This window comes from Oculina patagonica, chromosome 2, assembly GCF_052425735.1.
Source record: "Oculina patagonica isolate OP01 chromosome 2, crgOcupat, whole genome shotgun sequence".
NCBI lineage: Eukaryota > Metazoa > Cnidaria > Anthozoa > Scleractinia > Oculinidae > Oculina > Oculina patagonica.
The window spans coordinates 34,078,399-34,093,105 of record NC_135759.1 but is presented as its reverse complement, the minus strand read 5'-3'; the positions used below and the strand labels follow the sequence as shown (position 1 = coordinate 34,093,105).

General features: G+C 39.1%; 2 protein-coding genes across 2 annotated transcripts; both read left to right on the top strand.

Moving 5' to 3' along the window:
* The first annotated feature begins 5,017 nt into the window (after positions 1 to 5,017).
* Positions 5,018 to 6,710, top strand: LOC144642021 (uncharacterized). The gene has a single exon (XM_078501021.1). It carries the CDS (start codon positions 5,232 to 5,234, stop codon positions 6,423 to 6,425), a length of 1,194 nt encoding a protein of 397 aa, XP_078357147.1. The 5' UTR covers positions 5,018 to 5,231; the 3' UTR covers positions 6,426 to 6,710.
* A 1,527-nt stretch (positions 6,711 to 8,237) lies between these two features.
* On the top strand, positions 8,238 to 10,405 carry LOC144642020 (uncharacterized). The gene has a single exon (XM_078501020.1). It carries the CDS (start codon positions 8,369 to 8,371, stop codon positions 9,521 to 9,523), a length of 1,155 nt encoding a protein of 384 aa, XP_078357146.1. The 5' UTR covers positions 8,238 to 8,368; the 3' UTR covers positions 9,524 to 10,405.
* Positions 10,406 to 14,707: the final 4,302 nt, after the last annotated feature.

Genomic DNA, 14,707 nt, shown 5'->3' with positions numbered 1-14,707 from the left:
GTGTATTGCTGTAGATCACGTGATCCCCGGCTGCAGAGGACCTTTTCTACACTGATGGAAGAGACAGAAGTGAGACGTGTGTAAATTTTTCTCCATTCTGATATCTCGTAAGATCTTGTACGTTTCTTGATCTACCAAGATCTTCTGAAAAAAAAAAAGAGAATGCAAAAAAAAATGAAAAAGAATTTTGTTGTTGGTGCACCGTTCTCAAATTTATATCAGTAAAAATAAAATGATGGCACTTGTGTAAATTGTTGTATCCCTATTCGTGATATTTCCGTAACGGAAGCTTGGCTTCTATTCGCATGTCCGTTTCCGTTTTTATTTTCAGTAATTATTCATTCTGTTTATTGTCAAGGAACTGTCTCGTAAACATTTTCTGGTAAGGGTTTTTACTTCGTGATGTATAAAAATGCCTTTAAACCGAAGTAAACCTCAAAATGAACATTTTTTATACATTTCAGTGAGTATATAGTACACGTTTCATGTATTTCTGTACTTTGTTAGCGGGAGCTAATAAAACATGTAAAGGCATTGCTGACACCACTAAAGTACTAATCAACCAAAAAATAACAAGGATGGTTTAGAAGATTGGAGAAGATTGAGATGGATTACAAAGAACATGAAATTTCAAGGCTAAACTGTTGAAGACGCGCCTTGATCCGTGACGGAGCTACTTTAAAGCAACCATGACGAAAACAGCAACGCACAGATCACGCGATTTAGTGCAGTGGAATCGCAATTTCTCAAACCTCCCAGGGGAAACGAAAATTGGCTTAAAAAATCGGGAGGTAAAATTGCAGTGTTCGACTAAGTGAAGTAAATCCGAGGAAACGAGTTTTGGTTCGAGTTATTGGGAGGCTGGAACAATCGAGGGTTCGAGAAATTTGGATCCCACTGAATCGTCATTCACCCATGCAGTGAGTATCTCCTCGAAGTCATGACTATAATACGACATTTAACTTCAAGAACTGTGTAGAAATATAAACAAAAAATAGAGGCTAAAACTCAAAATCATAATCCTAATACTAAAACTCAAAATCCCTGGCCTGTTGTTTTGCAAAAGATGCCTGAGAGATTTTCCAACAAAATGTTTATTAGAACATGAACGTTCTGTAAAGCCATTGTCAGTCTAAAACACTTATTTCTATACTGTCTTTTGTTTTAAAAATTGCCTCTTATTTGCAAAACACTTACTAGCCTCGAACACGTAACAGGCAGCTCCTGTACATGTTGTACCGCTTTCGCTTTTACTGCTTTTTAAATCAGGAATATTACACTTTATTAACACCGTAATTAAAAACACGAAGCAAGCTGACAACTAGCAGAAAGCAATTAAAATGTGAAAACGACCACACAATGTTCTTGTTTTGTTATTCGCATAGAGTCTTGAACGTGATAACAATTCAATTTACACCTTAGCAGAGACAATTAGAGGCATTTGTAGAGGAAAATTGAAGGCGCTAATGAATTTAAAAACTCGCTAACAACGGAGTAAATTCAAAAGGTGTAACTAGAAAACAGACATTGACAACACAAGTATAGTATTTCTGTATTTCTAAACTTCAGCAGATTGCAATACTTCAAACAAAATTTTTCGTTGCTTTTTCCTTTCAACCAAGACATATAATACGGCAAAGATTTCATTCAATCAATCCGAAGGCCTTTTATGTCACAAGCTAACATTTCTGCAATGGAAAATCTGCTTCGTTCTTCATCGAAAACTCGGTCCATAGAGATTCCTGTTGCTAACATGATCTCACCAGAGAGCGAAATCAGCAGTGGGAATACGATGTACACAAGACCGAATAGCATTGAATCAGCTCTGCCTCGTATAAAGTCAGCATTTTGTCCCGGTCTGCCTGACAAACACATGCAACAGGTACGAAGTAAAAGTTTCTCGTTTTCTGTGGCTGGCAAGGAAATGAGAAAAAGTGAAGACGGTTTAGAGCTGCCTGATGTACAAAAGTCGAAATATTTGGTGTCGTTTTCGGATTTGGAACAAACTGAGAAAACAAGCACAGCAAAAGACGCGGGCTTTCCCGAAAGACCATTTAAAGTTTCAAAGCTTCTACAAGATCGTATTCGTGTGCTTGAGGACGAGGTACAAAAGCACTTAGTGGCAGCGAAGGAAACTATTTCACAGGCAGAAATGGATGGAAAACAGGAAAGGGCGACTGCATCAGGAAGCCAAAGAGAAAGGAGCGTGAAAGGTTCGCATTCCGGGAAAGACTCGACAAAAAGTTTCGAAAGTGAAAGCTTCAGCTCAGAAGAAAGGTAGAAGATTGAGAAAACCAAACAGTGAATCGCCTGGACAAACTTATCAAAAACAACAGGATCAGAGAGAAAAAGAAGAGGATGGTAGATTAAGATCAGAAACTAAAGAAAAACATGTAGTTTCTATGCTAGAAATTACTGAGCAAACAACTAGAGAGAAGGACGGCAAGTCGCCAGATGGAAAATTAAATCGCATTGTAAAGGAAGGTGGATTACCATCAAAGAGCATTCTTAAAGAGCGCAAGCATGGTTCTTCGAAGCCGGACAATCTGACCAAAACTGTGAACAAAACTATACGACAACTCTACAAGCTCAACAAAGTGAATGAAGCCGAAAGCCTGAGCGATCTTTTGGAATCCAAATTGATGACAGAAAAAGAGTTGAACAAGGCAATAAAGAGAGAACTGCAAGAAGAAAGGGAAGAGAAAAAAAGAATGGAAGCGAAAAACTTCGAGAAGAGCAGACGAGAAGCTTTCTTTTTAAAAATGGAGGAGCTAGAAAGGTTGGAAGAGGAAATGAGAGAAACGAGAATGCGTGAAAGAGAAAAGAGACGAGCTGAAGCTCAAAAACGACGAGAGAAGAACATTGCGCTTTGGAATGAAAAGCAAAAGTCCATCTTATCCTCAAAGATATCACGGGCTTTTAAATTCTCATATTTCCCTCTACTCATACACGACACCAGATCCTCGTCTTCTGATGAGCAGTCAAGCAGTGAGGACAGCGATAGTAGTAGTTCAGATTCCACCGAGCGGGTTTCCCGCCAAAACTCCGCATGTACATGTGCGTCATCAAGCAACAAGAGAAAGAATTGCTCTTCACATTCCAGGAAGAAAAAAATAAATCAACCAAGATGAAATGATAAGAAAAACCAAAACTAAACCAACAACACTCTTATAACACGAAACACATAGCCAATCAATACTCCCGCAAACAGCGCAGTTAACCAATTAGAACTCGTAGTAAAACATGCAACCGCAAACATTCAACCGGTGACCGATAACATGCTGAACACATACAACTGATGAAAAGCGCGGGAAAACATGTAACTGATGGAAAGCGCGGGAAAACATGCAGCTAATGAAAAGCGGCGCGGGAAAACGTGCAACAGGAGCAAGCGCGGGAAAACATGTGACTGCATGGTGGAACCAATGGCAAGCGCGTGCAAAGTGAAATGAACCCAAATCTCGATGGTGCTAGCCTGTTTTTCAATTTCCTGATAAAAACCATCTTTGCTCTGAATGGTTACAGCAGGTTAACTCAGCAAGCTCAGCAAAAAAGGAAACACGAAATTATTTACTTCTTTCTTTAAAAGCTCCTTCACAAAGCACAAAGTCATTGAAATCTGATCTCAAAAAGACACTACTAAAGAACTTTTCAGACCCACTAACACATAAAGGCGAGTCAAGGAAAGAGGCACAGAATAACTCAAAATATTATTTCTTTTATTCGTTATTTTTCAAAGTCACTCTTACAGACAAAAACAGCAGTCAGCAGGCATGATATTTTTAGTTTTTTGTTTTTAGCTGAAAAGGGTTATTCAGTCATTTTTTCATAGTTCTTTGTATAAAAACGTTCATCAGAAATTGCATGAAAACACAAGCATGCGTACATTTTCTCACACTGCTTACATTGTATCTTACTGAAAAATCGGCCTGCCAAACATTTCTGTACGAAGTTTAGAAGGGGAGAAAAAAATATCTCAACTAGATATTCAAGTCAGTTTAACCACTGCAAGGCGGCTTGACCCTTTGATATAATAGGCGGAATAACTGAATGCTGTGTTTGTTCTGTTTTAACACCTTTCTTCATCGTGAGGTTTCATGCAATCTACTAATGCCGTCACAGATTTTCAATGGAAGGTTCTACGTAATTTTAAGAATTGTTTAATGATTTTTAGAGATGTTTACGAGGGAGGAGGAAAGAATGGTTTTGTGGATTTGAAAAAAAGAAGGAAGAATTCGAATTTTCTAGTTAATAATTGATAGATGGACATTAAAATAGAATGCTATCAGTATGCGAAGTTCTCTTGTGCAATGGTAGTCAATTTGATGGAGTGTTTTTTTATTTTTTCCTTTTTAATTCTCCTTAAACTTGAATTCTGTTTCATAAAAATTCGAACATTACGCCCCTTGAATAAAAATAACATACTTTGGTGCTTCCATTAGCAATCATTAAACGCTTTGTGTATGTTATTGTGGGTTTCCCTCTTGCTATCACCTGCTCTAATGCCGACTATAGAAAAAAATCACTAAATCGATATTAAATCAATTTCTCGACTAAGGCAACAAAGCCAGGAGGATTCATATAATAAATCTAAGTGAGACAGTTCTGCGCCATTTCTCTTATTCAAACTGTCTTAATAAATTTCCGTATATTGATTGATTTTATTGTATTTCATTTAGTCTCTATATAAGTACTTCAAGCAAGCGAATCGTCCGCCGCTTTATTATTAAGATATGAGGTTCTTTGTGCACTTAAATAAACACGGCTGAAAAAAATATTGACAAGACATTTCAGTAGCAGCCACTGAGAGAGGAAGGTTGTTGTAAACATAACATACTTTTTTGTAACACACATGACAACGGATTTAGGAGTTTCTGGCCACACTTGAAAGATGCATCATAATAATTTTGAGGAAGATAAGAGATCAACAAATAGTACCAAAAGCGGAAAAACAACTTCCAGTGCAAAATTTAAAATGAACGTCTGGAATAACACAAAGACCGAGTATGGTTTATCTAAAACAATTATTTCTTATCTCGGAAAATCAACTGGGTTTCGTGATTCTTGCGGCTATAGCTGAATAATCTCATGTCGTGCAAGATCTCCATAACGTATAAAATAATTATCACATCTAATTAGGTACCGAAAATTATTTTCATCCCACGTCTGTAAAGCTGTATAAAGAAAATTGACGATCAATTATTACTACTTCTACGAAGCGAAAGGGCTGGATGTCGTTTACGCGCAATCGACCGCTACTGGCGGACATTTATGAAGCACATGAGAGAAGAAATGTATTTGAAGATGGGAAAACTCCAGGCAAGGAAATTTGTCAAGCAAATTCACGGAAAACCAGCAGCTTTAACCTGCCAAGTATAGATTCTGCTTATGGCGACTCAGAAAGCTTGTCCCCTGTTTCCAACAGCTATAGCCACGAGGACGAAAAAAGCATTTCAACCTCCGAATTCTCATTGGAAGATTTCGATGAATTTCGGAATGATGAAAAACTTTCCTCTGGTACAAAAGCGGAAGAGTACATGCTCACTGAGAAAGATATGCAAGAGATCGAACATCGAGTTCAAGAAAAGTTCAGGGAAGATTTCAAAAAGATTTGGCAAGATGCCAAGGCTAAAGAGTTGAAGATAAAAAAGAAGTTTACGAAAGTAATAGACAACGCGCGTGAAATGCTGGTAGAAGCTCGGGTTAACGGGGAGAAAGAGGCCGTAAATAAATTAGAAGAGAAAGCAGAAGAAAAACAGAACGAAATAATGAAGAAAAGATCTTTAAGAAGGTGGCAAATATTAAACGAAAAAGACCAGAAGATAGATATTAAACACAACTCTGGCGCTGGCAGTAAATGGGTCCGAGAACAAATGGAAGAAATGGCTAGTTTGCGAAAAATCCAATCAGATTTAGACAGAGCTCGGGCAAGACGAAAGACTTCGTCCGGACTTGTCTCATTACTTAATTTAAAGAAGAAAGGAAAAATAAAGCAACTTATGCAAACGGAGATACGCAAACTTGAGAGAATCGATGAAATTCAGAACCTGATTCAAGACTTGAACCGTCTTGGGTTAAGCGAGCAAGCTAACTCCCTGCACCTCTCAATACAGTCAAAAGAGCAGGCAGACTTTTCATTACGCATCCAATTGAAGGAAGAGAGGAGTAAAGCGCGGATCGAGGCTTTAAAGAAAAAGGAAGAAGAGGTACAAAAGTTGCGTAAGAAAAGAATCGCCGAGATGGAGAGGCTAGAGAAAGAAAGAAAAGCCAGGGAGGAGAGGGAAAGGCGCGAGCGAGTGATGGCCGCTTTGGCGCGTAAAGCTCACAATCAGGCATTGAGGCGAAGTTTTGATCAAACTCTGTTAAATTCAAGGATCTCAAAATCGCATACATTCACCTATTTTTCTCCTCCAATACGCAAATAGTTCAGTTTCAACACGAGTTCTCGTGGCTGTCTTCTACAACATAAACAAACACACTAATGATCTGCAGGTTTGTAACCTGCAGAGTTTTCTTAACCACAACACATTGGTAACAATTAAATCAACACCTGGAAGGGCAATTGTTATGTTGTAACTACCTGCTTGCTATGGTTACAAACTGATACCATTCCGTGCAGACTTCCGAGGATAATATCGTCGTTATCTGTTGTGGTTAAAATAATTGCCATTTAAGACTGTGACAGGTTCAAAAATTTTAATAAAATTGAAATTCTCATTAGTTCTCTAACAATTAAATTGTTATGATTGTCTGGTTAGCCAAGAATCAAAATAGCGATAGAACACGCATATTCGTAATACTCAGCCTGCTACAGACACAAGATTTAGTTTGAGAGTGACCTCAAAAAGTGTGTCCAGTGAACCTGACTGAGAAACAGGCTTGAGTTCTCACACACGCAATCATAAAATTAAAGCAATAAATTTGGCGTGACCTGATCCCGGGGGAGGTACTCCCTATAATGCCCTATACGGGGAGGCTCCGCCCGAAAGAGGTACCTTTTTCATGCTTCAGGTATATAAAAGGGTAGGGATTTCACGAGTTTAAGTATATGAAAGGGTATGGAAATCTGTCATTTGGCTATTCAAAAGGGCCTTTAATAAAAATATTTCGAACAGACGCAATTATGGCTGTATTATTTTAATTTATTAAGCGCTACATAAAAATGACAAGAAAACGTCCTATTTTAAGTCCACGCCATGTCTCTTAGGTATATGAAAGGGGTACCTTTTTCCAGTTAAAGGTATATGAAAGGGGTACAATTTCTGTCAAAAATGGTATATAAAAGGGTAAGGGGTTAGAACTTGGGGCGGAGCCTCCCCGTATAAAATATTTTTGAATACCCCCCCCCCCCCCCGGGACCTGATCCGGTATAAACATGTTTACAGTAACAAGAAAGCCAGTCAGACGGCGTGTTTTCATTGTACCTCTACTAACTATGATTGTACATAGTTTTATCACTCAAGAATTCCATCTTATCTCAAGATAGACGGTTTGGATCCTTGCTTTCGATAGCTTCATCAATAAGTAACTGATGTACCGCTCGAACATTTTACATAAACAACACGCTAGTGTGGCTCCCAGCGACAGACTCTTCAAGATTAGCCCAATTATTGTCCATGCGGAGATAAGCATATCTAGATGTAGCCTCTCATTACAGACTCAATTAATATCATCATGATTACATTATTTGTAGTGAGATTACAAACTAACAAACTTTACTTATGCCAGTTTACTCTACACAAGAAAGTACATAAGAAATTACTCCGCAAAAGAGATCACAACTAAGTAGAAGCAAAGAGTGGAGAGGGAAGGGGAGCATCCAAAAAGCGCTCGAGACATCATGCTAAGAATGTACCCCAACATCTATTTACAACAATAATTATTAACTGTGATCACCTCTTATTTATCCAAACTACGAAAGACCGTTAAAAAAATAAAATACTAGACATTCATTATCGTTTTCAACAGCCTCTAGTATCTACGGCTATTATTCCAGTTATCATATTTGATGCCCTTCTTTTTTTAGTTTTATAGTAGCGAACACTTCGACGTGTTACCACCTTACAAATGAAGCTTGCTATTGGCTGAAGCCAAGCTAATCTCATCAATTTTGGTTAAATGTTGATGTTTAATCGTGAGACTAAGAGAGGAGATAAATGACAAGATTAAAAGACGATAACTGAAAGGAAGAATAATATTTGGGCCAGTAGTTCTGTTGAGATACACGACAGATAAAAACCTGGTTCGACGAAAAAAGAGGAACAAAAACATTTTTCAAACATTTCCTTGATGCGCTGGCGCTGTTTGCGTTGAGACACGAATTGAAAGTAAAGTTCGCGCAACTTTAACGCGGTTTTATACCGTAAACATGGAACGTAAAGACAAAGTGGAACTTAAAAAAGACGCGGCCGCAGGTTTTAACAACAATGCACGCCTTGTGTTACCGAAAATCGAAGGGACAAAGAGGAGAAGTCTCACTGGATCAGAAACGTTTTCTCTCATAACAAGCACCAGTTCACTGAGTCCTGATATAGACAGTGACTTAGAGGATATGGCGCTTCAAGAAGAAGACGAAGAAGAAGATGGGAACGAGAACGAGGAAGAGAGTAGCGAAAATGAACGTAAACAAGGCGACAAAGAGGAAAGTAATATACAGCTTTCCATAACTTCGGAAAAAGAAATTCGCCAAAGAGCAAAAGAAGTGTTAAAGAAAGAACTCAGAAGAATACGACTCGAGGCCGCCTCGAAAAAGAATGACACACGCAGAAAGTTTAAATCTGTAATCGACGAAGCAAGATCGCAACTCATCGCTTCCCGCATCGAAGCTGAGAAAGTTTCCATTGATAGGTTAGAAGAACGAGCGGAGATGCAGCAAGCGATGATTATACAAGAGCGAGCACAACGGAAAAAGGAAGGGAAAGGAAAGAACAGCGAGTACGACAAAAGTAGGGCGCATTCTGAAGAACTCGCTTCGCTCCGAAAGATTCAGTCAGACTTGGATCGTGCTCGCGCACGAAGGAAACACAGTCTAGCTGCTGCGCTAACCACAGTGAACGGAAAGGCCAAGGTGGCAAACCTGTTACAACACGAGGTGAAAAGGCTTGAAAGAGCTGAGGAAGTGCAGAAGATTATTGTAGAGCTTTACTCGTTAGGATTAACAGAATCTGCCATTGACTTGACGCACGCTCTCAGAGGAAAGGAAGAATCAGAGAACAAATTCCGTGCACAACTACATGAAGATCAAGTCAAAGCGAAAAGACGAGCCGCACAGCTTGTAGAAAGCGAAATACAGAAAGTTCGGAAGGAATGTTTGGCCGAGATGGAGCGCAAAGAACGAGAAAGGGAAGAAAGGGAAAGGCTTGAGAAGGAGAGACAGGAAAGAGAACGAAGAGAACGAGAAATGACCAAGTTAAAAAAGATGGCGAGGGATATGGCGATGAAAAAGATGTACAAAGAATCCATGTTTAACACAAGTGTTTCAAGGCCATTTAGCTTCTCATATTTTCCGTCCTTAAAGAAATAATTTTCTAATTGCTTGTTACTGAAACAAGGCTTTGCTCTTTAGACTTATGCTATAGTTTACAACTGTTGGATGAGGTTGAATATGATATTATTTATAGGTATGACGCCACAAGTAAACGCTATCGTTGTTAATTAAGTGTTTGATTGAAGCCAATCAAAATCAAATAATGTACATAAACAATAGCTTTATTTATGCTGCAAAATAGATCAAGATAGTTTAAAAAATGTATAATAGTATAATATAGCTACTGTAAATTTAGATGTCACATGTGCAAAGGATTATGAACTTCTGATAACAGTCATCAATGAGACTGAATTTTCTATGAGCGAGTAATCAGCAAGGCGCACAGCGAAAAAAAAAAAGCTTAAAGGGCTCGCCGTCTAGTTGTTTTAGTAGACACTATAAAGGGTAACAGTTTAAAAACATACCATTTTACGATATTTTTAAGCCAAATGTGAAGAATAATTTTCCCTTTCAAGGCAAAGCGCTTGATCGTCCTTTACAGTATGTTTATATGTAAGGACGGTGTGAATAGCGTTTGACTGATAGCTGAAAAAAAAAATCTGAATATATATTACCCGAGATCGTATCTTTTTTTTACATCTTTGAATTGTATCTCTGGTGTTTAAATGGCCAGGGATAGCTTAAAATAGGCCCAGCGCCCTCTGTGAGGCATATAACAAGATAGCTTTTTATAGATACTGTACTTTTCTTCAAAGAAAACGTTACCTATAGTTGAGATTTCAACTTACGTTGATTGAAATGCTAATCTAACAGAACACAAACACTTGACTAAAAGCAAATCAAATTATGATTTCTTTGAGCTGTTCACACGATAATTTCTCGTGAAGAGAGGGAGCAGGCAGTTTGAACTCTTGATAGCCTCACACTTTGCTGAAATAATTAATCACAAGTTTTTTCAGGATAAATTTCAATTTTCTCAAACTGACGCATTAACTCTCCCTCCAAGCCTGGTAGACAACAGTTGTTTGAACGCTAAACGAAAGACGATAGAAATGCGGACACTTTACGCTTAAACTTTATCAATGCGACATGCAAACATTTTATAGCTCTACCTCCTTTCAATGTCGAACCCTTCGTGGATAAGGATGGGGAGCTGAACACTGAGACGGGAACGAGAGAGGAGAGAAATTTGACAATCGTGTCAACACTTTTGACGAGGGTTGTACAATTTGTTGCCCCACTCTGTTTTTCTCGTCCATTACTTTATACTAGTACAATGTTTTTTTATTGTTTCCTTATGCGCAATTAAACGTGTTTTGCGAGCTAAAACAAGCGTATAAATTACACCAGCCTAGCTGTGAACAGGCTGTCCGGTCGAGGATGGGGCGAAAAGAAAGTTTTTATTCTTCCCCCATTCCCTTATCGGCTCGCTTTGCTCGCAGGCTACCTATCAATGTTAAGCCCGAAGGGGGGGGGGGGGTCGGGCAAGGGGTGGGGATTTTGACATTTTCTATAAAAAAATGTCAAATTCCCCACCCCCGGGACAAAATAATTTGTCAAAATCCCCATGAAAAGTGGTCAGATGTCCTTCAAACCTTCTATAAATGACCAAAATCCCTACCCTGGGGCCATCACGTACGATCAAAATCCCTACCCTGGGGACCTACCTCACGATCAAATGCCCGTGGTTAGCCCGACCCCCCCCCCCCCCCCCCCTCGGGCTTAACATTGATAGGTGCATTAAATACACTACACTATTGCGCGCCATTCTCGACCCCAGAGCTCTTCTCTTTTGCGCGTGGTTTGTCGCCGTCAGTCACGTGAAAAAGACAATAGCTCTGGGGTCGAGAATGTAGTGCGCGCAAGTTGTCAAACAGTCTTTCCACGCAATTTTGGTAAATGCTGGCTAGCACACGCGCTACAGTCCAGGACCGGTTAAAAATTTTTAAAAAAATTGCGTGAGATGGTCTTGGTGAAAGTACTCAAGACATCACAAGTATTAAATGCAAGTACATGCAATTCCTGGCCAAACGAAGCTGAACAAAGACGCAAGACAACCCAAGACGACACAGTTGCCTTGATTAGGACTTTATTAAAGGAATAGGTTAATGTTGGGGAAATGTACTTAAGCATCATCCTTACCTGTTTCCAAGGCCCTGTTCACAAGATGTGTTTCTCTCTGTATGCATGATAAGCCTCATTTGCATTTGTTTTCCTTTGCATCCAGGTGAGCTGCAGAGACAGGAGAGAGCAGCCATCTTGAAATTTTGGTTCTGCCGCGCCGCTGACGCACTTCAGCGAAGGCGCGCTAATCCCAAGCCTCAAGTTGTTTCCCAACGGATAACCTTCATTCATCAATGAAATCCGCCAGTAGATGAAGCGTCCATTTGTATAACCAAAACTTGCTGAACCGAATCGATAGAGTTTTATCCACCAGCTCGAACCAGCAGCTGGACAAAGCTGTATGCTCCTTGGCAGCTAGAGCACAGGCAGACCACCCTATGTGTTCGTGGTTAATTATTGTTGTGGACATGAGACGAACAAAAGAAATTTTGAAATGTATAAGGGTTACTGAAATAAAGCGCTGGAAATTAAATATCTAAACTACATTTCGCTCTAAATATCTCAATAAAGATTAATGAAACGTTTATCGACTCGTGTTGCATTTCTTCGCCTGCGCGGCAAAGAAAAGAAAAAAAGAAAAGAAAAGAAAAAAAGAAAAGAAAAGAAAAAAAGATTTCCAACACATAAATTATGTACATGGAAGTTTGATTCACACATACCTATACGGTGCCGGATCCAGACCTTAGGCTAAGTGAGAGCCCCGATCATCCAGACCTTGATAATTTATAAGGGGGAGGCCCACTCTCAAAATTAGTTTTTCTCGACCGTTTGGGCCTAAGTTTGGCCTGAAAATAAGGTGGGGGGCCCTTCCCTAGATCTGACACTGCTATATTGTTTATCTAAGGGAGTACCTCCTTCAGGGAGGGAGGGAGATTTGAACAGCCAAAGTGGCCAAAACACCTTAATCTGAGATGGGATCACTAAATGAGTAAAAATTATGTCAAATTTATAACTTTCTGCTTCAGGTTGTTTTGAAATGTAATCAAAAATATATAGTGGATGCTGTAGTATTGCAATAAAGAAAATCTTAAAATGAAAACATCCCGTTCGCTTCGAGTCTGAGACGGGTATACAATTTAACTCTCTAGTATGAGATGGGGTGCTAACAAATTTAAGCTTTTCTGGGGCAGTGACGTGGTAAGGGTTCATAGATCCCAGCGGAGCACCCCCACCCAAATGTCCCCCCATCCCAGGACAGTGTCTACAATTGATTTAATCAGAGACACATTGTCTACCAGCACTCAAGTTTTGCTTTATATAAATTAAAACCAGCTGGTTTAATAATAATAATTATTACCTCTTGATTTCAAAATAAATAATTGTTTACCCCCTAATTAAGCAACTATTATGACCCACACCAGGTCACACCAATAAAAGCAATAATTCAGCTATTAGAAGGAATCGGGAAATAAACCTGCACGACAGTTATAATGTGCATAGCCTAGAGTAAGTGCTGACGATTGTTCTTGTACTATATTTATATGGTAAAATCTCATGGGCAATTCCTCGATATCATGCACACAAGATCTCTACTTGGTAGTGTTCAGTTTATGAATATTTTGTTGATGACTGAGCAGTCCGATTCCCAAAAGGTAGATCCACAGACAAACCTGAACTCTATAGAAGTTAGAGCTCTAACAGAATGAAAGCGGGGAAAGCCAGAAACAGTTATTCCTCATTTACTGCCATGTAGCTTCACAGGCTGGTACTAGAGTAGGGGTGTCGAATGGTTATTGCAAGACTTTACGAGACTGATATCTTTTCTGCGAGTCCAAGACCTTTTTAGCCTTGCAAAAGAAATTGAGACTCCAAGAAGGCAACAAAGAAAAATTTAAGACAAAGAGAGCCCTGAAATTTGGCTAAAACTCTGCGAGACTTGCCTTTTTGAAGGACCATTCACCACCCCTTAGAAATGAAAGTCAAACTCATGCATAAATAATCATCACCAGCGAGCACCCATTATAAAGCTTTGGATACTGCTTCTGAAACTTCGGCATGTTACGCAATTAATAGGTAATAAATTTTTATAGCTAAAAGTCCTAAAAGTTATCGTAGACGACAAATTTTCTTTTAAAGTTTTATTGCCCCAAAAGAAAATTCTAAAATTTAACAATTTATTATAAACTTTTCAATTCTGAATATATTAAAGTTTGAACACTGTAAAAGCATTCTTTGCATTTAAGGTGAACCACACTTTTTATATTTATACAACTATTTACGTCTAAAAGCTCAAGCATTCGATGTTCTTTCAAGTGTTAACAATTTTAAGAAAAACATAAACTCGACTAATTTGCAGACTAGCTCTCACTACATTTACACATAACATATTAATCAACATAATGTAAACAAAACGTCTAGCTATCTGAATGTAAAATTAAACTACAAAATACCACTGGATCTAATCCTTGAAGTCGACAAATCATCAGCCATACAATGTTCCATTGTTAATGACTTTATAAAGCGGTTGAGTTCCTCGCAGCATATCGCGAACTCCGGGTCTTCCAGTGTAAACTTCACGTGCAAACTCGTCCCTAGCAACGTGAACGTTCCGTTTGACAGTGTCAAGAAGCACTTTTCTATGATGTTGTACATCGGTCAGAATTTCGCTTTGGTTTGTAAGAACGCTTATCTGCTGGTCTCTTGTAAACCTCATTCTATCTCCTTGATCCGTGAGCCCAACAAGGGTTTTGTTTCGCGGCCACTGAATTGTCTGGAATCGTTCTTCCATCCGCCGCGTCTCTTGCGCGTTTGGGTAGTTTTGCGGATAGTTTAGCCTGTAGCCGGTTCGTACAAACGGTCCTGGAGCTTCATAACGTTTGTAGTCTTTAATCTTGACGTTATGTTCCATCTGATTCATGTTGGAAGCGAATTACTGGGAAGAAACCTTCCTTCGATTCATGTATTCTTCCCCGAAGCTCGAACGAGTGTAGATTCTATAGCAACAAGTGTTGGTCGAGAGGAGTCTGGGTCACATGAAAGTTAAGGTGGCTCTGCGCTAGCTACCAGTATGTCTGCGGTGCTAAACATCGCATGTCCTTTAATTTATTTTGTTACTTTTATTTTTACTCGGGCCTTATTTCATTGAGACATTTTTCG

Bases quoted from the DNA above. Each gene is read 5' to 3' on its own strand.
- LOC144642020 (XM_078501020.1), top strand. From the start codon at position 8,369: ATGGAACGTAAAGACAAAGTGGAACTTAAAAAAGACGCGGCCGCAGGT.
- LOC144642021 (XM_078501021.1), top strand. From the start codon at position 5,232: ATGTCGTTTACGCGCAATCGACCGCTACTGGCGGACATTTATGAAGCA.